Source organism: Salvelinus alpinus, chromosome 2, assembly GCF_045679555.1.
Source record: "Salvelinus alpinus chromosome 2, SLU_Salpinus.1, whole genome shotgun sequence".
Classification (NCBI taxonomy): Eukaryota; Metazoa; Chordata; class Actinopteri; order Salmoniformes; family Salmonidae; genus Salvelinus; species Salvelinus alpinus.
The window spans coordinates 117038539-117066128 of record NC_092087.1 but is presented as its reverse complement, the minus strand read 5'-3'; the positions used below and the strand labels follow the sequence as shown (position 1 = coordinate 117066128).

At 38.1% G+C, this 27590-nt stretch overlaps 1 protein-coding gene across 1 annotated transcript in view; it reads right to left on the bottom strand.

The window, feature by feature from the left end:
• LOC139542301 (butyrophilin subfamily 3 member A2-like) overlaps positions 1-12325 on the bottom strand; it is a 53021-nt gene extending 40696 nt beyond the window's left edge. Inside the window, exon 1 of the mRNA XM_071347558.1 lies at positions 12063-12325. Coding sequence (XP_071203659.1) covers positions 12063-12132 — 70 coding nt within the window. The 5' untranslated portion in view covers positions 12133-12325. The remainder of the gene's footprint in view (positions 1-12062) is intronic.
• Positions 12326-27590: the final 15265 nt, after the last annotated feature.

The window sequence follows — 27590 nt, the reverse complement described above, 5'->3', positions numbered from 1 at the left end:
AGGTCATTATAGTCAATCACATCTGAGATCAACCTGATGTTATTACTAATGAAGGATGAGGTCATTATAGTCAATCACATCTGAGACCAACCTGATGTTATTACTAATGAAGGATGAGGTCATTATAGTCAATCACATCTGAGACCAACCTGATGTTATTACTAATGAAGGATGAGGTCATTATAGTCAATCACATCTGAGACCAACCTGATGTCATTACTAATGAAGGATGAGGTCATTATAGTCAATCACATCTAAGACCAACCTGATGTTATTACTAATGAAGGATGAGGTCATTATAGTCAATCACATCTGAGACCAACCTGATGTTATTACTAATGAAGGATGAGGTCATTATAGTCAATCACATCTGAGACCAACCTGATGTTATTACTAATGAAGGATGAGGTCATTATAGTCAATCACATCTGAGACCAACCTGATGTTATTACTAATGAAGGATGAGGTCATTATAGTCAATCACATCTGAGACCAGCCTGATGTTATTACTAATGAAGGATGAGGTCATTATAGTCAATCACATCTGAGACCAACCTGATGTTATTACTAATGAAGGATGAGGTCATTATAGTCAATCACATCTGAGACCAACCTGATGTTATTACTAATGAAGGATGAGGTCATTATAGTCAATCACATCTGAGACCAACCTGATGTTATTACTAATGAAGGATGAGGTCATTATAGTCAATCACATCTGAGACCAACCTGATGTCATTACTAATGAAGGATGAGGTCATTATAGTCAATCACATCTGAGACCAACCTGATGTTATTACTAATGAAGGATGAGGTCATTATAGTCAATCACATCTGAGACCAACCTGATGTTATTACTAATGAAGGATGAGGTCATTATAGTCAATCACATCTGAGACCAACCTGATGTTATTACTAATGAAGGATGAGGTCATTATAGTCAATCACATCTGAGACCAACCTGATGTTATTACTAATGAAGGATGAGGTCATTATAGTCAATCACATCTGAGACCAACCTGATGTTATTACTAATGAAGGATGAGGTCATTATAGTCAATCACATCTGAGACCAACCTGATGTTATTACTAATGAAGGATGAGGTCATTATAGTCAATCACATCTGAGATCAACCTGATGTTATTACTAATGAAGGATGAGGTCATTATAGTCAATCACATCTGAGATCAACCTGATGTTATTACTAATGAAGGATGAGGTCATTATAGTCAATCACATCTGAGACCAACCTGATGTCATTACTAATGAAGGATGAGGTCATTATAGTCAATCACATCTGAGATCAACCTGATGTCATTACTAATGAAGGATGAGGTCATTATAGTCAATCACATCTGAGACCAACCTGATGTCATTACTAATGAAGGATGAGGTCATTATAGTCAATCACATCTGAGACCAACCTGATGTTATTACTAATGAAGGATGAGGTCATTATAGTCAATCACATCTGAGACCAACCTGATGTTATTACTAATGAAGGATGAGGTCATTATAGTCAATCACATCTGAGACCAACCTGATGTTATTACTAATGAAGGATGAGGTCATTATAGTCAATCACATCTGAGACCAACCTGATGTTATTACTAATGAAGGATGAGGTCATTATAGTCAATCACATCTGAGACCAACCTGATGTTATTACTAATGAAGGATGAGGTCATTATAGTCAATCACATCTGAGACCAACCTGATGTTATTACTAATGAAGGATGAGGTCATTATAGTCAATCACATCTGAGACCAACCTGATGTTATTACTAATGAAAGATGAGGTCATTATAGTCAATCACATCTGAGACCAACCTGATGTTATTACTAATGAAGGATGAGGTCATTATAGTCAATCACATCTGAGACCAGCCTGATGTTATTACTAATGAAGGATGAGGTCATTATAGTCAATCACATCTGAGACCAACCTGATGTTATTACTAATGAAGGATGAGGTCATTATAGTCAATCACATCTGAGACCAACCTGATGTTATTACTAATGAAGGATGAGGTCATTATAGTCAATCACATCTGAGACCAGCCTGATGTTATTACTAATGAAGGATGAGGTCATTATAGTCAATCACATCTGAGATCAACCTGATGTTATTACTAATGAAGGATGAGGTCATTATAGTCAATCACATCTGAGACCAACCTGATGTTATTACTAATGAAGGATGAGGTCATTATAGTCAATCACATCTGAGATCAACCTGATGTTATTACTAATGAAGGATGAGGTCATTATAGTCAATCACATCTGAGACCAACCTGATGTTATTACTAATGAAGGATGAGGTCATTATAGTCAATCACATCTGAGACCAACCTGATGTTATTACTAATGAAGGATGAGGTCATTATAGTCAATCACATCTGAGACCAACCTGATGTTATTACTAATGAAGGATGAGGTCATTATAGTCAATCACATCTGAGATCAACCTGATGTTATTACTAATGAAGGATGAGGTCATTATAGTCAATCACATCTGAGACCAACCTGATGTTATTACTAATGAAGGATGAGGTCATTATAGTCAATCACATCTGAGACCAACCTGATGTTATTACTAATGAAGGATGAGGTCATTATAGTCAATCACATCTGAGACCAACCTGATGTCATTACTAATGAAGGATGAGGTCATTATAGTCAATCACATCTGAGACCAACCTGATGTTATTACTAATGAAGGATGAGGTCATTATAGTCAATCACATCTGAGACCAACCTGATGTTATTACTAATGAAGGATGAGGTCATTATAGTCAATCACATCTGAGACCAACCTGATGTTATTACTAATGAAGGATGAGGTCATTATAGTCAATCACATCTGAGACCAACCTGATGTTATTACTAATGAAGGATGAGGTCATTATAGTCAATCACATCTGAGACCAACCTGATGTTATTACTAATGAAGGATGAGGTCATTATAGTCAATCACATCTGAGACCAACCTGATGTTATTACTAATGAAGGATGAGGTCATTATAGTCAATCACATCTGAGACCAACCTGATGTTATTACTAATGAAGGATGAGGTCATTATAGTCAATCACATCTGAGATCAACCTGATGTCATTACTAATGAAGGATGAGGTCATTATAGTCAATCACATCTGAGACCAACCTGATGTTATTACTAATGAAGGATGAGGTCATTATAGTCAATCACATCTGAGACCAACCTGATGTCATTACTAATGAAGGATGAGGTCATTATAGTCAATCACATCTGAGACCAACCTGATGTTATTACTAATGAAGGATGAGGTCATTATAGTCAATCACATCTGAGACCAACCTGATGTTATTACTAATGAAGGATGAGGTCATTATAGTCAATCACATCTGAGACCAACCTGATGTTATTACTAATGAAGGATGAGGTCATTATAGTCAATCACATCTGAGACCAACCTGATGTCATTACTAATGAAGGATGAGGTCATTATAGTCAATCACATCTGAGACCAACCTGATGTTATTACTAATGAAGGATGAGGTCATTATAGTCAATCACATCTGAGACCAACCTGATGTTATTACTAATGAAGGATGAGGTCATTATAGTCAATCACATCTGAGACCAACCTGATGTTATTACTAATGAAGGATGAGGTCATTATAGTCAATCACATCTGAGACCAACCTGATGTTATTACTAATGAAGGATGAGGTCATTATAGTCAATCACATCTGAGACCAACCTGATGTTATTACTAATGAAGGATGAGGTCATTATAGTCAATCACATCTGAGACCAACCTGATGTTATTACTAATGAAGGATGAGGTCATTATAGTCAATCACATCTGAGACCAACCTGATGTTATTACTAATGAAGGATGAGGTCATTATAGTCAATCACATCTGAGACCAACCTGATGTTATTACTAATGAAGGATGAGGTCATTATAGTCAATCACATCTGAGACCAGCGTGATGTTATTACTAATGAAGGATGAGGTCATTATAGTCAATCACATCTGAGACCAACCTGATGTTATTACTAATGAAGGATGAGGTCATTATAGTCAATCACATCTGAGACCAACCTGATGTTATTACTAATGAAGGATGAGGTCATTATAGTCAATCACATCTGAGACCAACCTGATGTTATTACTAATGAAGGATGAGGTCATTATAGTCAATCACATCTGAGACCAACCTGATGTTATTACTAATGAAGGATGAGGTCATTATAGTCAATCACATCTGAGATCAGCCTGATGTTATTACTAATGAAGGATGAGGTCATTATAGTCAATCACATCTGAGACCAACCTGATGTTATTACTAATGAAGGATGAGGTCATTATAGTCAATCACATCTGAGACCAACCTGATGTCATTACTAATGAAGGATGAGGTCATTATAGTCAATCACATCTGAGACCAACCTGATGTCATTACTAATGAAGGATGAGGTCATTATAGTCAATCACATCTGAGACCAACCTGATGTCATTACTAATGAAGGATGAGGTCATTATAGTCAATCACATCTGAGACCAACCTGATGTTATTACTAATGAAGGATGAGGTCATTATAGTCAATCACATCTGAGACCAGCCTGATGTTATTACTAATGAAGGATGAGGTCATTATAGTCAATCACATCTGAGACCAACCTGATGTTATTACTAATGAAGGATGAGGTCATTATAGTCAATCACATCTGAGATCAACCTGATGTTATTACTAATGAAGGATGAGGTCATTATAGTCAATCACATCTGAGACCAACCTGATGTTATTACTAATGAAGGATGAGGTCATTATAGTCAATCACATCTGAGACCAACCTGATGTTATTACTAATGAAGGATGAGGTCATTATAGTCAATCACATCTGAGATCAACCTGATGTTATTACTAATGAAGGATGAGGTCATTATAGTCAATCACATCTGAGACCAACCTGATGTTATTACTAATGAAGGATGAGGTCATTATAGTCAATCACATCTGAGACCAACCTGATGTCATTACTAATGAAGGATGAGGTCATTATAGTCAATCACATCTGAGACCAACCTGATGTTATTACTAATGAAGGATGAGGTCATTATAGTCAATCACATCTGAGATCAACCTGATGTTATTACTAATGAAGGATGAGGTCATTATAGTCAATCACATCTGAGACCAACCTGATGTTATTACTAATGAAGGATGAGGTCATTATAGTCAATCACATCTGAGACCAACCTGATGTTATTACTAATGAAGGATGAGGTCATTATAGTCAATCACATCTGAGACCAACCTGATGTTATTACTAATGAAGGATGAGGTCATTATAGTCAATCACATCTGAGACCAACCTGATGTTATTACTAATGAAGGATGAGGTCATTATAGTCAATCACATCTGAGATCAACCTGATGTTATTACTAATGAAGGATGAGGTCATTATAGTCAATCACATCTGAGACCAGCCTGATGTCATTACTAATGAAGGATGAGGTCATTATAGTCAATCACATCTGAGACCAACCTGATGTTATTACTAATGAAGGATGAGGTCATTATAGTCAATCACATCTGAGATCAACCTGATGTCATTACTAATGAAGGATGAGGTCATTATAGTCAATCACATCTGAGACCAACCTGATGTTATTACTAATGAAGGATGAGGTCATTATAGTCAATCACATCTGAGACCAACCTGATGTTATTACTAATGAAGGATGAGGTCATTATAGTCAATCACATCTGAGACCAACCTGATGTTATTACTAATGAAGGATGAGGTCATTATAGTCAATCACATCTGAGACCAACCTGATGTTATTACTAATGAAGGATGAGGTCATTATAGTCAATCACATCTGAGACCAACCTGATGTTATTACTAATGAAGGATGAGGTCATTATAGTCAATCACATCTGAGACCAACCTGATGTTATTACTAATGAAGGATGAGGTCATTATAGTCAATCACATCTGAGACCAACCTGATGTTATTACTAATGAAGGATGAGGTCATTATAGTCAATCACATCTGAGACCAACCTGATGTTATTACTAATGAAGGATGAGGTCATTATAGTCAATCACATCTGAGACCAACCTGATGTTATTACTAATGAAGGATGAGGTCATTATAGTCAATCACATCTGAGACCAACCTGATGTCATTACTAATGAAGGATGAGGTCATTATAGTCAATCACATCTGAGACCAACCTGATGTCATTACTAATGAAGGATGAGGTCATTATAGTCAATCACATCTGAGACCAACCTGATGTTATTACTAATGAAGGATGAGGTCATTATAGTCAATCACATCTGAGACCAACCTGATGTTATTACTAATGAAGGATGAGGTCATTATAGTCAATCACATCTGAGACCAACCTGATGTCATTACTAATGAAGGATGAGGTCATTATAGTCAATCACATCTGAGATCAACCTGATGTTACTACTAATGAAGGATGAGGTCATTATAGTCAATCACATCTGAGACCAACCTGATGTCATTACTAATGAAGGATGAGGTCATTATAGTCAATCACATCTGAGACCAACCTGATGTTATTACTAATGAAGGATGAGGTCATTATAGTCAATCACATCTGAGACCAGCCTGATGTTATTACTAATGAAGGATGAGGTCATTATAGTCAATCACATCTGAGACCAACCTGATGTTATTACTAATGAAGGATGAGGTCATTATAGTCAATCACATCTGAGATCAACCTGATGTCATTACTAATGAAGGATGAGGTCATTATAGTCAATCACATCTGAGACCAACCTGATGTTATTACTAATGAAGGATGAGGTCATTATAGTCAATCACATCTGAGACCAACCTGATGTTATTACTAATGAAGGATGAGGTCATTATAGTCAATCACATCTGAGACCAGCCTGATGTTATTACTAATGAAGGATGAGGTCATTATAGTCAATCACATCTGAGACCAACCTGATGTTATTACTAATGAAGGATGAGGTCATTATAGTCAATCACATCTGAGACCAACCTGATGTTATTACTAATGAAGGATGAGGTCATTATAGTCAATCACATCTGAGATCAACCTGATGTTATTACTAATGAAGGATGAGGTCATTATAGTCAATCACATCTGAGACCAACCTGATGTTATTACTAATGAAGGATGAGGTCATTATAGTCAATCACATCTGAGACCAACCTGATGTTATTACTAATGAAGGATGAGGTCATTATAGTCAATCACATCTGAGACCAACCTGATGTCATTACTAATGAAGGATGAGGTCATTATAGTCAATCACATCTGAGATCAACCTGATGTCATTACTAATGAAGGATGAGGTCATTATACTCAATCACATCTGAGACCAACCTGATGTTATTACTAATGAAGGATGAGGTCATTATAGTCAATCACATCTGAGACCAACCTGATGTTATTTCTAATGAAGGATGAGGTCATTATAGTCAATCACATCTGAAACCAACCTGATGTTATTACTAATGAAGGATGAGGTCATTATAGTCAATCACATCTGAGATCAACCTGATGTCATTACTAATGAAGGATGAGGTCATTATAGTCAATCACATCTGAGACCAGCCTGATGTCATTAGTAATGAAGGATGAGGTCATTATAGTCAATCACATCTGAGATCAACCTGATGTCATTACTAATGAAGGATGAGGTCATTATAGTCAATCACATCTGAGACCAACCTGATGTCATTACTAATGAAGGATGAGGTCATTATAGTCAATCACATCTGAGACCAGCCTGATGTTATTACTAATGAAGGATGAGGTCATTATAGTCAATCACATCTGAGATCAGCCTGATGTTATTACTAATGAAGGATGAGGTCATTATAGTCAATCACATCTGAGACCAACCTGATGTTATTACTAATGAAGGATGAGGTCATTATAGTCAATCACATCTGAGACCAACCTGATGTTATTACTAATGAAGGATGAGGTCATTATAGTCAATCACATCTGAGACCAACCTGATGTTATTACTAATGAAGGATGAGGTCATTATAGTCAATCACATCTGAGATCAACCTGATGTTATTACTAATGAAGGATGAGGTCATTATAGTCAATCACATCTGAGACCAACCTGATGTTATTACTAATGAAGGATGAGGTCATTATAGTCAATCACATCTGAGACCAACCTGATGTTATTACTAATGAAGGATGAGGTCATTATAGTCAATCACATCTGAGACCAACCTGATGTTATTACTAATGAAGGATGAGGTCATTATAGTCAATCACATCTGAGACCAACCTGATGTTATTACTAATGAAGGATGAGGTCATTATAGTCAATCACATCTGAGACCAACCTGATGTTATTACTAATGAAGGATGAGGTCATTATAGTCAATCACATCTGAGACCAACCTGATGTTATTACTAATGAAGGATGAGGTCATTATAGTCAATCACATCTGAGACCAGCCTGATGTTATTACTAATGAAGGATGAGGTCATTATAGTCAATCACATCTGAGACCAACCTGATGTTATTACTAATGAAGGATGAGGTCATTATAGTCAATCACATCTGAGACCAACCTGATGTTATTACTAATGAAGGATGAGGTCATTATAGTCAATCACATCTGAGACCAACCTGATGTTATTACTAATGAAGGATGAGGTCATTATAGTCAATCACATCTGAGACCAACCTGATGTTATTACTAATGAAGGATGAGGTCATTATAGTCAATCACATCTGAGATCAACCTGATGTTATTACTAATGAAGGATGAGGTCATTATAGTCAATCACATCTGAGACCAACCTGATGTTATTACTAATGAAGGATGAGGTCATTATAGTCAATCACATCTGAGACCAACCTGATGTTATTACTAATGAAGGATGAGGTCATTATAGTCAATCACATCTGAGATCAACCTGATGTTATTACTAATGAAGGATGAGGTCATTATAGTCAATCACATCTGAGACCAACCTGATGTTATTACTAATGAAGGATGAGGTCATTATAGTCAATCACATCTGAGACCAACCTGATGTTATTACTAATGAAGGATGAGGTCATTATAGTCAATCACATCTGAGACCAACCTGATGTTATTACTAATGAAGGATGAGGTCATTATAGTCAATCACATCTGAGACCAACCTGATGTTATTACTAATGAAGGATGAGGTCATTATAGTCAATCACATCTGAGACCAACCTGATGTTATTACTAATGAAGGATGAGGTCATTATAGTCAATCACATCTGAGATCAACCTGATGTTATTACTAATGAAGGATGAGGTCATTATAGTCAATCACATCTGAGACCAACCTGATGTTATTACTAATGAAGGATGAGGTCATTATAGTCAATCACATCTGAGACCAACCTGATGTTATTACTAATGAAGGATGAGGTCATTATAGTCAATCACATCTGAGACCAACCTGATGTTATTACTAATGAAGGATGAGGTCATTATAGTCAATCACATCTGAGACCAACCTGATGTTATTACTAATGAAGGATGAGGTCATTATAGTCAATCACATCTGAGATCAACCTGATGTTATTACTAATGAAGGATGAGGTCATTATAGTCAATCACATCTGAGACCAACCTGATGTTATTACTAATGAAGGATGAGGTCATTATAGTCAATCACATCTGAGACCAACCTGATGTTATTACTAATGAAGGATGAGGTCATTATAGTCAATCACATCTGAGACCAACCTGATGTTATTACTAATGAAGGATGAGGTCATTATAGTCAATCACATCTGAGACCAGCCTGATGTTATTACTAATGAAGGATGAGGTCATTATAGTCAATCACATCTGAGACCAACCTGATGTTATTACTAATGAAGGATGAGGTCATTATAGTCAATCACATCTGAGACCAACCTGATGTTATTACTAATGAAGGATGAGGTCATTATAGTCAATCACATCTGAGACCAGCCTGATGTTATTACTAATGAAGGATGAGGTCATTATAGTCAATCACATCTGAGACCAACCTGATGTTATTACTAATGAAGGATGAGGTCATTATAGTCAATCACATCTGAGACCAACCTGATGTTATTACTAATGAAGGATGAGGTCATTATAGTCAATCACATCTGAGACCAACCTGATGTTATTACTAATGAAGGATGAGGTCATTATAGTCAATCACATCTGAGACCAACCTGATGTTATTACTAATGAAGGATGAGGTCATTATAGTCAATCACATCTGAGACCAACCTGATGTTATTACTAATGAAGGATGAGGTCATTATAGTCAATCACATCTGAGACCAACCTGATGTTATTACTAATGAAGGATGAGGTCATTATAGTCAATCACATCTGAGACCAACCTGATGTTATTACTAATGAAGGATGAGGTCATTATAGTCAATCACATCTGAGACCAACCTGATGTCATTACTAATGAAGGATGAGGTCATTATAGTCAATCACATCTGAGACCAACCTGATGTCATTACTAATGAAGGATGAGGTCATTATAGTCAATCACATCTGAGATCAACCTGATGTTATTACTAATGAAGGATGAGGTCATTATAGTCAATCACATCTGAGACCAACCTGATGTTATTACTAATGAAGGATGAGGTCATTATAGTCAATCACATCTGAGACCAACCTGATGTTATTACTAATGAAGGATGAGGTCATTATAGTCAATCACATCTGAGACCAGCCTGATGTTATTACTAATGAAGGATGAGGTCATTATAGTCAATCACATCTGAGACCAGCCTGATGTTATTACTAATGAAGGATGAGGTCATTATAGTCAATCACATCTGAGACCAGCCTGATGTTATTACTAATGAAGGATGAGGTCATTATAGTCAATCACATCTGAGACCAACCTGATGTTATTACTAATGAAGGATGAGGTCATTATAGTCAATCACATCTGAGATCAACCTGATGTTATTACTAATGAAGGATGAGGTCATTATAGTCAATCACATCTGAGATCAACCTGATGTTATTACTAATGAAGGATGAGGTCATTATAGTCAATCACATCTGAGACCAACCTGATGTTATTACTAATGAAGGATGAGGTCATTATAGTCAATCACATCTGAGACCAACCTGATGTTATTACTAATGTGTCGACCGTTAATAAAACCAGTTATATGATTGACAAGCCTTGTTTCAACCTCTTAGCAAATACAAGGGCAAATCATTTCCCATCATTATTCAACAGGCTAATGGGTCTCCAGCTGTCTATATAAAGAGGATCCTTATTAGGTTTGGGAATCAAAGTAATTACACCTTGCTTTAAGGAAGCCTGGTAACTCCCCCTTTTTCTATTGATTCGTGAAACAAAGCAAGAATGAAATGAATTAATTTATCATTGAATGCTTTATAAAACTCGCTTGTTAAACCATCATTTCCAGGGGACCTATTGTCCTTAAGGCTTTTAATACAGTCCGTTATTTCAATATCAGATAACTCATCATCACAAAAAAACGCTGAAATCATTATCTATCTTCTTAGCAATGTTTGCTACATTGTCTGAGAAAAGATCTATATTGGAAGTTGACTGGGCTGACGTATACAGATTCTGATAAAACTGGGCAACGTGCTGAGAGATTTCTTTCGGATTTTCATTGGGAGTATTATTAATCATTCATTTACATATGGACGTCTTTTCGCCTTTAATTCCTCCCTTCCTCCTTCCTACCGCAGACGTCACGTTAAGAAGAACTTAATTTCAGGGCTGAGCGGACAGGGTGTGTCTGTTTGGAATGTAACCAATGTTATTGTCAACGACACCTGTCGCATTGGAATGGTCTATAGACACGTCGTTGGACAAAGTATTTACTTACGTTGTGAGTGTAGGGAAATAAAAACATGTCATTCTGTCTTTTTAACGATGGGGCCGAAAATCAATGGGAGTGTGTTTGATAAAAACAAGTGCCGGTTTTTATAAAGTTTCTCTGGTATCTGAATTAAAAACTATAATTAAAGTTTAAGCCTACCTGTTGCTCTCAGGGAAACTCCGATGTACAGAATAATCCCCCTGAAACACCAAGCCGCCGGCGTCTTCATTTCACATGTTTTGATTTGATTTATATTGCCGCTAAAAACTGTTTGTAATAGGAAAATAAAACTGAGTTCCGGTCAGTAAACCCAGAAAAAAACTGCCCAAAAGTCTCATAGGAACATAATCGAGGACAAACGTAACAATTAAATGCGACACAAACGTGTTCAAGGAAGGACGGCGAGTAGAAGAATGAAACAGAACTCGGTGAAAGTTACTTTCACTTTGTTTCACAGTGAGTTTAGTTATGGAAGGATGGAGAAACAGAGCCAGCTAGTGGTTTTCATGTTTATTCATACAGGAATGAGGAAATTCATTCATGTTACAACATGTAAGATAGTATCTAGATGTTAATTAAATTGAAAAATAAAAAACGCTTTACAAAAAAAACAAACACCAGGTCTATATTACTTTTATATTCAAATCAATCAGTTATATTCTCAGATAGTCGTAGTCATATCAATGTCTGAACTAAAAACACGTCAGCTTGTCTGTATAGGTTACACAGCTGTCTACCAAAACAGTGGCTGGGTGGGGTGAATTGTATTTTCGATCTGCAGATTAACACCACCTTTAAAAAGACTGCTGCTAAATGAATTATACAACACAACATATATTGAAACACCTTAAAATAAGAAAAATACATCTAAGCAGTTAAATATATCGTATTTTATAAAAAGGCCCCTATAATGGACCAGTAAAAGAAGACATGTCTTGTATGTAAATAACAGTTCTAGAATTAGAATGCAGTGAGTTCCATTCTGAGTGTTGTCATGGTGATCAGGTGTGTCCCAGACTCACTCTTCTTCAAAACGCTCACCTGTTAAATCACACGGTAATACTGTAATATAATGTAGTATGTATTTAGTTACTTAGAGAGATACAGTATTACATAGAATCAGTAGGGTTAGTCCCCTGTTAATCACACAGTAATACTGTAGTAATGTATTTAGTTACTTGGAGAGATACAGTATTACATAGAATCAGTAGGGTTAGTCCCATGTTAATCACACAGTAATACTGTAATATAATGTAGTATGTATTTAGTTACTTAGAGAGATACAGTATTACATAGAATCAGTAGGGTTAGTCCCATGTTAATCACACAGTAATACTGTAATATAATGTAGTATGTATTTAGTTACTTAGAGAGATACAGTATTACATAGAATCAGTAGGGTTAGTCCCCTGTTAATCACACAGTAATACTGTTATAATGTAGTATGTATTTAGTTACTTAGAGAGATACAGTATTACATAGAATCAGTAGGGTTAGTCCCCTGTTAATCACACAGTAATACTGTAATATAATGTAGTATGTATTTAGTTACTTAGAGAGATACAGTATTACATAGAATCAGTAGGGTTAGTCCCCTGTTAATCACACGGTAATACTGTAATATAATGTAGTATTCATTTAGTTACTTTAGTTACAGTTATCAACACTTTACAACATGGTTCAATCAGAGATACAGTTATCAACACTTTACAACATGGTTCAGTCAGAGATACAGTTATCAACACTTTACAACATGGTTCAATCAGAGCTACAGTTATCAACACTTTACAACATGGTTCAATCAGAGATACAGTTATCAACACTTTAAACATGGTTCAATCAGAGATACAGTTATCAACACTTTACAACATGGTTCAATCAGAGATACAGTTATCAACACTTTAAACATGGTTCAATTAGAACTACAGTTATCAACACTTTACAACATGGTTCAATCAGAGCTACAGTTATCAACACTTTACAACATGGTTCAATCAGAGATGCAGTTATCAACACTTTACAACATGGTTCAATCAGAGTTACAGTTATCAACACTTTAAACATGGTTCAATCAGAGATACAGTTATCAACACTTTACAACATGGTTCAATCAGAGATACAGTTATCAACACTTTAAACATGGTTCAATTAGAACTACAGTTATCAACACTTTACAACATGGTTCAATCAGAGCTACAGTTATCAACACTTTACAACATGGTTCAATCAGAGATACAGTTATCAACACTTTACAACATGGTTCAATCAGAGCTACAGTTATCAACACTTTACAACATGGTTCAATCAGAGCTACAGTTACCAACACTTTACAACATGGTTCAATCAGAGCTACAGTTATCAACACTTTACAACATGGTTCAATCAGAGCTACAGTTATCAACACTTTACAACATGGTTCAATCAGAGATGCAGTTATCAACACTTTACAACATGGTTCAATCAGAGTTACAGTTATCAACACTTTACAACATGGTTCAATTAGAACTACAGTTATCAACACTTTACAACATGGTTCAATCAGAGATGCAGTTATCAACACTTTACAACATGGTTCAATCAGAGTTACAGTTATCAACACTTTACAACATGGTTCAATCAGAGCTACAGTTATCAACACTTTACAACATGGTTCAATCAGAGCTACAGTTATCAACACTTTACAACATGGTTCAATCAGAGCTACAGTTATCAACACTTTACAATATGGTTCAATCAGAGCTACAGTTATCAACACTTTACAACATGGTTCAATCAGAGATACAGTTATCAACACTTTACAACATGGTTCAATCAGAGATACAGTTATCAACACTTTACAACATGGTTCAAACAGAGATACAGTTATCAACACTTTACAACATGGTTCAATCAGAGATACAGTTATCAACACTTTACAACATGGTTCAATCAGAGATACAGTTATCAACACTTTAAACATGGTTCAATTAGAACCACAGTTATCAACACTTTACAACATGGTTCAATCAGAGCTACAGTTATCAACACTTTACAACATGGTTCAATCAGAGATACAGTTATCAACACTTTACAACATGGTTCAATCAGAGCTAGGGGCTCTAGATTGAACATGGCTCAGCATTGTGACCCCGTTATAATGTATTTGGACAACAGGTTGTTGATGCCAGTTATCAACACTAAGACATGGCTCAGCATTGTGTTATAATGTATCTGGACAACAGGTTGTTGATGCCAGTTATCAACACTAAGACATAGCTCAGCATTGTGTTATAATGTATCTGGACAACAGGTTGTTGATGCCAGTTGTCAACACTAAGACATGGCTCAGCATTGTGTTATAATGTATTTGGACAACAGGTTGTTGATGCCAGTGGAATGTATGAACTCAGGTTCTTACCTTGAGTCCGACGTCTGTTGCATTTCACCAGCAGTACGACGGTCACCAGCAGGTAGGGAGACACCACCAGTAGACTACCCAGCAGCCTGGGCAGAGACATGGGCAACACTGGCACTGTAGTGGGGTCTGGGGTTGGAGCTGGAACTGGGGAGAAAGTTGACAAAGTCTTTCATACACACTAATACACACATTTTAAATTAAGGATTTTTTTCTTCCTGAAATGTATATATTTGTACGGTTAGTTACTGCAAAATACAGAGTAATGGCGTGTATTTACCGTAGGTATTAGCACCACTCAATGGTGGAAAGAGGGATATATCCTCACCTGTCAGAGTCATCCAGCTCTCTGGTGATTCTCCTTCAGAGTTGGAACACTTGTAGAGTCCTTCATCTGACTTGGATACTGCAGGGATGGTCATCTCTCCTGTAGTCTCATTCCTGATGAGGGATCCATCTTTGTAGAAATCAGCTGTGAGGTTAGAGGAAGTTCCCTGATATCTGCAGCGCAGAGTCACATAATCTCCCTCAGTCACAGGAAGGGCAGGGCTCTCCAGGATCACAGCTCCATCTGTATATAATATATAAACATCATATATAAACAGGTCTCTCCAGGATCACAGCTCCAGCTGTATATAATATATAAACATCATATATAAACAGGTCTCTCCAGGATCACAGCTGTAAGGGGTGTATAATATATAAACAGGTCTCTCCAGGATCACAGCTGTAAGGGGTGTATATAATATATAAACAGGTCTCTCCAGGATCACAGCTGTACGGGGTGTATAATATATAAACAGGTCTCTCCAGGATCACAGCTGTACGGGGTGTATAATATATAAACAGGTCTCTCCAGGATCACAGCTGTACGGGGTGTATAATATATAAACAGGTCTCTCCAGGATCACAGCTGTACGGGGTGTATAATATATAAACAGGTCTCTCCAGGATCACAGCTGTAAGGGGTGTATATAATATATAAACAGGTCTCTCCAGGATCACAGCTGTACGGGGTGTATAATATATAAACAGGTCTCTCCAGGATCACAGCTGTACGGGGTATATAATATATAAACAGGTCTCTCCAGGATCACAGCTGTACGGGGTGTATAATATATAAACAGGTCTCTCCAGGATCACAGCTGTACGGGGTGTATAATATATAAACAGGTCTCTCCAGGATCACAGCTGTACGGGGTGTATAATATATAAACAGGTCTCTCCAGGATCACAGCTGTAAGGGTTAGGGTTATAGGGGTAACTGGCTGCAGGGAAGTCAGACGCAGGAGAGCAGAACTGGGTAATAACCGGAGCAGTTGAATTATCAAAAGGTCCGATAGGAATCCAGGGAACTCCGTGAGGAACGCTGTATAGATTTCAGAACCAATGGAATCCAGGGAACTCCGTGAGGAACGCTGTATAGATTTCAGAACCAATGGAATCCAGGGAACTCCGTGAGGAACGCTGTATAGATTTCAGAACCAATGGAATCCAGGGAACTCCGTGAGGAACGCTGTATAGATTTCAGAACCAATGGAATCCAGGGAACTCCGTGAGGAACGCTGTATAGATTTCAGAACCAATGGAATCCAGGGAACTCCGTGAGGAACGCTGTATAGATTTCAGAACCAATGGAATCCAGGGAACTCCGTGAGGAACGCTGTATAGATTTCAGAACCAATGGAATCCAGGGAACTCCGTGAGGAACGCTGTATAGATTTCAGAACCAATGGAATCCAGGGAACTCCGTGAGGAACGCTGTATAGATTTCAGAACCAATGGAATCCAGGGAACTCCGTGAGGAACGCTGTATAGATTTCAGAACCAATGGAATCCAGGGAACTCCGTGAGGAACGCTGTATAGATTTCAGAACCAATGGAATCCAGGGAACTCCGTGAGGAACGCTGTATAGATTTCAGAACCAATGGAATCCAGGGAACTCCGTGAGGAACGCTGTATAGATTTCAGAACCAATGGAATCCAGGGAACTCCGTGAGGAACGCTGTATAGATTTCAGAACCAATGGAATCCAGGGAACTCCGTGAGGAACGCTGTATAGATTTCAGAACCAATGGAATCCAGAATGACAAAATATGGGTACAAAACCCGTCGCGCACCAGCACCAAAGAATTTCACACACAGACATGGGGGAAACAGAGGGTTAAATACACGACAAGTAATGAAGGAAACGTGAACCAGGTGTGTGGGAAAACAAGACAAAACAAATGGAAAATGAAAGGTGGATCGGCGATGGCTAGAAGACCGGTGACGTTGACCGCCTGGACGCCGCCCGAACAAGGAGAGGATCCGACTTCGGCGACAGTCGTGACACCAGCTGTATATAATATATAAACAGGTCTCTCCAGTATCACAGCACCAGATTAACCAGATTAAACGCTAAACACTATCATGTTAGTAGATTTGTGGACATACCGTGTACTGTGATGTTGGCAGCATTGCTGTGTTCTCCAGACCCAGACTCACACCAGTACACTCCGCTGTCTGATAGGATTAGTGACACGATGCAAGAAAAACCTTGTTGTTTTCCCCAGTCCGTTCCACAAGCAGAAAGCTTCCCAGTCGATGTGTATCTCTTCAGTGTCCATGCAGCAGAGTTCCCCTCAGCACAGCTCACAATTAAAGACTCATATTCAAAGACCTGAGATCTGTCGGGACGGACGCTCAGAGAGACTGGAGGAGAGAGAGAGGAGGGGGAGACAGAGAGACAGAGAGAGAGAGGGGGAGACAGAGAGAGACAGAGAGAGAGACAGAGAGAGACAAAGAGAGAGAGGAAGGGGAGACAAAGAGACAGAGAGAGACAGAGAGAGAGAGAGAGAGAGACAGAGAGAGAGAGAGAGACAGAGAGAGAGAGATAGAGAGAGAGAGAAAGAGAGAGACAGAGACAGAGAGAGAGAGAGAGAGAGAGAGAGAGACAGAGACAGAGAGAGAGAGAGAGAGAGACAGAGAGAGAGAGGAAGAGAGAAAAAGAGAGAGAGGAAGGGGAGACAAAGAGACAGAGAGAGAGAGAGAGAGAGAGAGAGAGAGACAGAGAGAGACCATATTAGAGAGACATATTTCCCTCAGATTACACAGATCCACAAAGAATTCGAAAACAAATCCAATTTTGATAAACTCCCATATCTACTGGGTGAAATTCCACAGTGTGCCATCACAGCAGCAAGATTTGTGACCTGTTGCCACAAGAAAAGGGCAACCAGTGAAGAACAAACACCATTGTAAATACAACCCATATTTATGTTTATTTATTTTAACTTGTGTGCTTTAACCATTTGTACATTGTTACAACACTGCATATATATAATATGACATTTGTAATGTCTTTATTGTTTTGAAACTTCTGTATGTGTAATGTTTACTGTTCATTTTTATTGTTTATTTGACTTTTGTATATTATCTACCTCACTTGCTTTGGCAATGTTAACACATGTTTCCCATGCCAATAAAGCCCCTTGAATTGAATTGAATTGAATTGAGAGAGAGATAGAGAGAGAGAGAAAGAGAGAGACAGAGACAGAGAGAGAGAGAGAGAGAGAGACAGAGAGAGAGAGGAAGAGAGAAAAAGAGAGAGAGAAAGAGTAAGGGTCAGTCTTATAGCTGTAATATTGCAATGTATTCCAGGACTGAGTCTGTATCATTCTCACATCTAAGTTACACTTTGATTAGTTCTACCAGTCTACACCAGATTCAATATGAGACCCTTTGATGTGTTCTACCAGTCTACACCAGATTCAATATGAGACCCTTTGATGTGTTCTACCAGTCTACACCAGATTCAATATGAGACCCTTTGATGTGTTCTACCAGTCTACACCAGATTCAATATGAGACCCTTTGATGTGTTCTACCAGTCTACACCAGATTCAATATGAAACCCTTTGATTAGTTCTACCAGTCTACACCAGATTCAATATGAGACCCTTTGATGTGTTCTACCAGTCTACACCAGATTCAATATGAAACCCTTTGATGTGTTCTACCAGTCTACACCAGATTCAATATGAGACCCTTTGATGTGTTCTACCAGTCTACACCAGATTCAATATGAGACCCTTTGATGTGTTCTACCAGTCTACACCAGATTCAATATGAGACCCTTTGATTAGTTCTACCAGTCTACACCAGATTCAATATGAGACCCTTTGATGTGTTCTACCAGTCTACACCAGATTCAATATGAGACCCTTTGATGTGTTCTACCAGTCTACACCAGATTCAATATGAGACCCTTTGATGTGTTCTACCAGTCTACACCAGATTCAATATGAGACCCTTTGATTAGTTCTACCAGTCTACACCAGATTCAATATGAGACCCTTTGATGTGTTCTACCAGTCTACACCAGATTCACTATGAGACCCTTTGATTAGTTCTACCAGTCTACACCAGATTCAATATGAGACCCTTTGATGTGTTCTACCAGTCTACACCAGATTCAATATGAAACCCTTTGATGTGTTCTACCAGTCTACACCAGATTCAATATGAGACCCTTTGATGTGTTCTACCAGTCTACACCAGATTCAATATGAAACCCTTTGATGTGTTCTACCAGTCTACACCAGATTCAATATGAGACCCTTTGATGTGTTCTACCAGTCTACACCAGATTCAATATGAGACCCTTTGATTAGTTCTACCACTCTACACCAGATTCAATATGAGACCCTTTGATGTGTTCTACCAGTCTACACCAGATTCAATATGAGACCCTTTGATGTGTTCTACCAGTCTACACCAGATTCAATATGAGACCCTTTGATGTGTTCTACCAGTCTACACCAGATTCAATATGAGACCCTTTGATTAGTTCTACCAGTCTACACCAGATTCAATATGAGACCCTTTGATGTGTTCTACCAGTCTACACCAGATTCACTATGAGACCCTTTGATTAGTTCTACCAGTCTACACCAGATTCAATATGAGACCCTTTGATTAGTTCTACCAGTCTACACCAGATTCAATATGAAACCCTTTGATGTGTTCTACCAGTCTACACCAGATTCAATATGAGACCCTTTGATGTGTTCTACCAGTCTACACCAGATATAATATGAGACCCTTTGATTAGTTCTACCAGTCTACACCAGATTCAATATGAGACCCTTTGATGTGTTCTACCAGTCTACACCAGATTCAATATGAGACCCTTGGATGTGTTCTACCAGTCTACACCAGATTCAATATGAAACCCTTTGATTAGTTCTACCAGTCTACACCAGATTCAATATGAGACCCTTTGATGTGTTCTACCAGTCTACACCAGATTCAATATGAAACCCTTTGATTTGGTCTACCAGTCTACACCAGATATAATATGAGACCCTGGTTTGAACCCAGATCTCCTGCACAGCAAATTACTGTTTTAGCCCACTGAGCTAAAGCCTTGTGTAGTCAATACAAGTCTTAATGTCTCAGGCAAGGTTACTGTCATCATGTGGGCGTGGTTCACCAAACCACTACTGGGACTGAGCACGCACCCCTGAGGTGCCCCCGTGTTGAGCTGTAGTCAATGAATAGCATTCTCACATAGGTGTTCCTTTTGTCCAGGTGGGAAAGGGCAGTGTGGAGTGCAATAGAGATTGCATCATCTGTGGATCTGTTGGGGCGGTTTGCAAATTGGAGTGGGTCTAGGGTTTCTGGGATAATGGTGTTGATGTGAGCCATGACCAGCCTTTCAAAGCACTTCATGGCTACAGACGTGAGTGCTACAGGTCGGTAGTCATTTAGGCAGGTTACCTTAGTGTTCTTGGGCACAGGGACTATGGTGGTCTGCTTGAAACATCTTGGTATTACAGATTCAGACAGGGGATGAAAATGTCAGTGAAGACCCTTGCCAGTTGGTCAGCGCATGCTTGGAGTACACGTCCTGGTTATCCATCTGGCCCTGCGGCCTTGTGAATGTTGACCTGCTTAAAGGTCTTACTCACGTCGGCTACGGAGAGCGTGATCACACAGTCGTCCGGAACAACTGATGCTCTCATGCATGTTTCAGTGTTACGAAGCGAGCATAGAAGTAATTCAGCTCGTCTGGTAGGCTCGTGTCACTGGGCAGCTCTCAACTGTCCCTTTGTAGTCTGTAAGGGTTTGCAAGCCCTGCCACATCCGACGAGCGTCAGAGCCGGTGTTGTACGATTCGATCTTAGTCCTGTATTGATGCTTTGCCTGTTTGATGGTTCATCAGGAGGGCATAGCGGGATTTTCTTAAGGTCCCCGGCTATGAGTGCCGCCTCTGGACGAGCATTTTCCTGTTTGCTTATGACCTTATACAGCTCATTGAGTGCAGTCTTAGTGCATCGGTTTGTGGTGGTAAATAGACAGCTAAGAAAAATATAGATGAGAACTCTCTAGGTAGATAAGATATAACAGTTTTTAATGTACGGTTGGTAGGATATACAGTTGAAGTCGGAAGTTTACATACACTTAGGTTGGAGTCATTAAAACTCGTTTTTCAACCACTTCACAAATGTCTTGTTAACAAACTATAGTTTTTGGCAAGTCGGTTAGGACATCTACTTTGTGCATGACACAAGTAATTTTTCCAACAATTGTTTACAGACAGATTATTTAACTTATAATTCACTGTATCGCAATTCCAGTGGGTCAGAAGTTTACATACACTATGTTGACTGTGCCTTTAAACAGCTTGGAAAATTCCAGAAAATGATGTCATGGCTTCAGAAGCTTCCGATAGGCTAATTTACATCATTTGAGTCAATTGGAGGTGTACCTGTGGATGTATTTCAAGGCCTACCTTCAAACTCAGTACCTGTTTGCTTGACATCATGGGAAAATCAAAAGAAATCAGACAAGACCTCAGAAAAATTGTAGATCTCCACAAGTCTGGTTCATCCTTGGGAGCAATTTCTAAACACCTGAAGGTACCACGTTCATCTGTACAAACAATAGTAGACAAGTATAAACACCATGGGACCACGCAGCCGTCATACCGCTCAGGAAGGAGACACGTTCTGTCTCCTAGATATGAACGTACTTTGGTGCGAAAAGTGCAAATCAATCCCAGAACAACAGCAAAGGACCTTGTGAAGATGCTGGAGGAAACAGGTACAAAAGTATCTATATCCACAGTAAAATTAGTCCTATATCGACATAACCTGAAAGGACGCTCAGCAAGGAAGAAGTCACTGCTCCAAAACCGCCATAAAAAAGCCAGACTACGGTTTGCAACTGTACATGGGGACAAAGATCGTACTTTTTGGAGAAATGTCCTCTGGTCTGATGAAACAAAAATAGAACTGTTTGGCCATAATGACCATTGTTATGTTTGGAGGAAAAAGGAGGAGGCTTGTAAGCCGAGGAACACCATCCCATCCATGAAGCATGGGGGTGGCAGCGTCATGTTGTGGGGGTGCTTTGCTGCAGGAGGGTCTGGTGCACTTCACAAAATAGATGGCTTCATGAGGGAGGAAAATTCTGTGGATTTATTGAAGCAACATCTCAAGACATCAGTCAGGAAGTTAAAGCTTGGTCACAAATGGGGTCTTCCAAATGGACAATGACCCCAAGCATACTTCCAAAGTTGTGGCAAAATGGCTTAACCTGTTATGGCTGCAGCCCGACGCCGGTACACCTATGACAACATCCAGCTCAAGTGCAGGGCGCGAAATTCAAAATCTATTTTTTTTAAATATTTAACTTTCACACATTAACAAGTCCAATACAGCATTTGAAAGATAAACATCTTGTCAATCCAGCCAACATGTCCGATTTTTTAAATGTTTTACAGAGAAAACACCACATATATTTATGTTAGCTCACCACCAAATAAAAAAGAGTACAGACATTTTTCACAGCACAAGTAGGATGCAAGTAGCATGCACAAGCCAACCTAACTAACCTAGAACCAACCTAAATAACCTAGAAAAAACTACCTCAGATGACAGTCCTATAACATGTTACACAATAAATCTATGTTTTGTTAAAAAAATGTGCATATTTTAGCTATAAATCAGTTTTACATTACTGCTACCATCATAGCTACAGTCAGAAATCGCACGGGAGTAGCCAGAGAAAATACAGACACCAACGTCAACTACTAATTACACATCATAAAACATTTCAGAAAAATATATGGTGGATAGCTAATGAAAGAGAAAGATCTTGTGAATAGAGCCAATATTTCCGATTTTTGAAGTGTTTTACAGCAAAAACACAATATATCGTCATATTAGCTTACTACAATAGCTAACATCACAACAGCATTGACTCAAGGCAAACGGTAGCATAGCACAGTTCGACAGATATATGAAAAAGCATCCCAAATTGGGTCCTTATCTTTGTTGATCTTCCATCAGAATGTTCTCCAAGGGGTCCTTTGTTCAGAAACGTCTTTATTTCGATCCAGAACGAACAATTTCCCTCTTGAATTAGCAAGCACACTGGCAGTGCGACGCTAACCTCTCCATCTTGAAAAAATTCTTGCGTCGCATCACGTCTAAAGTCCAGAATACATTTCAATAATATAATTAAACTATATTGAAATAACATACTTTAGGATGATATTGTGACATGTATCAAATAAAATCGAAGCCAGAGATCATATTCACCTTTAACAAGTGTTTTCCAGGAGCCGAGTCCAGGTCCTACTTCGCGCCCAGAAAAAAATATAAAGTGCGCACACCTCACTCCAAGAGTGGACGAGATAATCAAGTCATTTCTGCTCTCACTTCCGCATGACACCCAGAGGAAGGCGTATGACGTGTTTCTACAGTCCTAAGTGACATGCCCTTTTATAGACAAGGTCTTGAAGAGCGACATCGATTTTGGAAATCTCACTTCCGGATAGGAAATGGGCTGTAAAAATAGTTCTGTTCCACTTAGAGAAATAATTAAAACGGTTTTAGAAACTAGAGACTGTTTTCTATCCAATAGTAATAATAATATGCATATTGTAAGAGCAAAAATTGATTAAGAGGCCGTTTGAAAATTTGCACATATTTTCCAGTTTTTCAATACGCCCCCTGCAGCCATAACAAACAAACCTGACTAAGTTACACCAGCTCTGTCAAGAGGAATGGGCCAGGTGACCTCACAGAGAGAAACAACTAGCTTTGGTTGTCAGGAAGGTGACCTCACAGAGAGAAACAACTAGCTTTGGTTGTCAGGAAGGTGACCTCACATAGAGAAACAACTAGCTTTGGTTGTACAGGGGGGTGACCTCACAGAGAGAAACAACTAGCTTTGGTTGTCAGGAAGGTGACCTCACAGAGAGAAACAACTAGCTTTGGTTGTCAGGGAGCTGACCTCACAGAGAGAAACAACTAGCTTTGGTTGTCAGGGAGCTGACCTCACAGAGAGAAACAACTAGCTTTGGTTGTCATGGAGGTGACCTCACAGAGAGAAACAACTAGCTTTGGTTGTCAGGGAGCTGACCTCACAGAGAGAAACAACTAGCTTTGGTTGTCATGGAGGTGACCTCACAGAGAGAAACAACTAGCTTTGGTTGTCAGGGAGGTGACCTCACAGAGAGAAACAACTAGCTTTGGTTGTCATGGAGGTGACCTCACAGAGAGAAACAACTAGCTTTGGTTGTCATGGAGGTGACCTCACAGAGAGAAACAACTAGCTTTGGTTGTCAGGAAGGTGACCTCACAGAGAGAAATAACTAGCTTTGGTTGTCAGGGAGGTGACCTCACAGAGAGAAACAACTGGCTTTGGTGGTCAGGAAGGTGACCTCATAGAGAGAAATAACTAGCTTTGGTTGTCAGGAAGGTGACCTCACAGAGAGAAATAACTAGCTTTGGTTGTCAGGGAGGTGACCTCACAGAGAGAAACAACTATTTTGTGTCTGCTACGTGGTTGGAGCTTTGATATCTGCATGACAGGGCTCAGAATTGTATCCTGTGCAATTTTTTGTTGTTGTCTTGTCTAGCGAGACGAGAACTGAGAAGAGAACTGAGAAGAGAACTAACGTGTGTGTGAACACAAAGTTTCAGCAAACGCTTTACCTGCTTGACCACATACCTTCCTTCTGGCCCTGCTCATGCATAAGCTACTCAGTTACCTATGTAATGCTCACTGACTGGGCACGGAAACACAACACACACACACAACACACACAACACACACACACACACACACACACACACACACACACACACACACACACACACACACACACACACACACACACACAAGATCACTACACCTGACAGAGACTCACAACTACAGAGAGTAACACACTGGAGAGAGACTTGATATGAGAGGAGTAGCAGGAGTAAACAGAGAGAGAGAGAAGAGGAGAAGAAGAAGAGGAGGAAAATAGAGCAGGTGATGAATACATATAAATGCACCTCCATCATGACCGAGGCCGGAGTATACCAGTGTACTGAACAGCACTGAAACACACAGAGAGAACTATCACTATGATACATGATGTAAACACTGAGCTGTTCCACAGATATTAAACCATACAGATATTAAACTATACATATAAATGTACCTCCATCATGACCGAGGCTGGAGTATACCAGTGTACTGAACAGCACTGAAACACACAGAGAGAACTATCACTATGGTACATGATGTAAACACTGAGCTGTTCCACAGATATTAAACCATACAGATATTAAACTATACATATAAATGTACCTCCATCATGACCGAGGCTGGAGTATACCAGTGTACTGAACAGCACTGAAACACACAGAGAGAACTATCACTATGGTACATGATGTAAACACTGAGCTGTTCCACAGATATTAAACCATACAGATATTAAACTATATAGATATTAAACTATATAGATATTAAACTATACACATATTAAACTATATAGATATTAAACTATATAGATATTAAACCATATAGATATTAAACTATGTATATATTAAACCATATAGATATTAAACTATATAGATATTAAACTATATAGATATTAAACTATACATATATTAAACCATATAGATATTAAACTATATAGATATGAAAGTATACAGATATTAAAATGTATAGATATTAAACCATAGATATTAAACTATATAGATATTCAACTATATAGATATTAAACTATACATATATTAAACCATATAGATATTCAACTATATAGATATGAAAGTATACAGATATTAAAATGTATAGATATTAAACCATAGATATTAAACTATATAGATATTAAACCATATTGATATTAAACTATATAGATATTAAACTATATAGATATTAAACTATATAGATATTAAACTATACATATATTAAACTATACAGATATTCAACTATATAGATATTAAACTATATAGATATTAAACTATATAGATATTAAACTATACATATATTCAACTATATAGATATTAAACTATACATATATTAAACTATATAGATATTAAACTATATAGATATTCAACTATATAGATATTAAACCATATAGATATTAAACTATATAGATATTAAACTATATAGATATTAAACTATATAGATATTAAACTATACATATATTCAACTATATAGATATTAAACTATATAGATATTAAACCATATAGATATTAAACCATATAGATATTAAACTATATAGATATTAATAAACTATATAGGTACTCACAGAGTAGAAGACAGGTGTGTTCCATCTCGATGTATTCTGTCACTTCCCCTCTCTAAACTCTTTAATGACTTATAGCCTGTCTGCCCAGCCTCTTCTCTCCTCACATGCACACTTCCTCTCTGCTGAGAAGGGCTGGGAGATGTGAAAGACCGTGTGGTGATAGAAGGGGGGTAGAGAGAGAAGAATGCTTATTTGAGCTGTTCTTGCCATAATATGGACAAGGTCTTTTACCAAATAGGGCTATCTTCTGTATACCTTGTCACAACACAACTGATTGGCTGAAACGCATTAAGAAGGAAAGAAATTCCACAAATTAACTTTTAACAAGATGCACCTGTTATTTGAAATGCATTCCAGGTGACTACCTCATGAAGCTGGTTGAGAGAATGCCAAGAGTGTACAAAGCTGTCATCAAGGCAAAGGGTTGCAATTTGAAGAATCTAAAATATGAAATATATTTTGATTTGTTTAATACTTTGTTTGGTTACTACATGATTCCATATGTGTTATTTCATAGTTTTTAGGTCTTCACTATTATTCTACAATGTAGAAAATAGTAAAAATAAATAAAAACCCTTGAATGAGTTGGTGTTCTAAAACGTTTGACTGGTACTGTAAATATTCAGACCCTTTACTCAGTACTTTGTTGAGGCACCTTTCGCAGTGATTTCAGCCTTCAGTCTTCTGGGGTATGATGCTACAAGCTTGGCA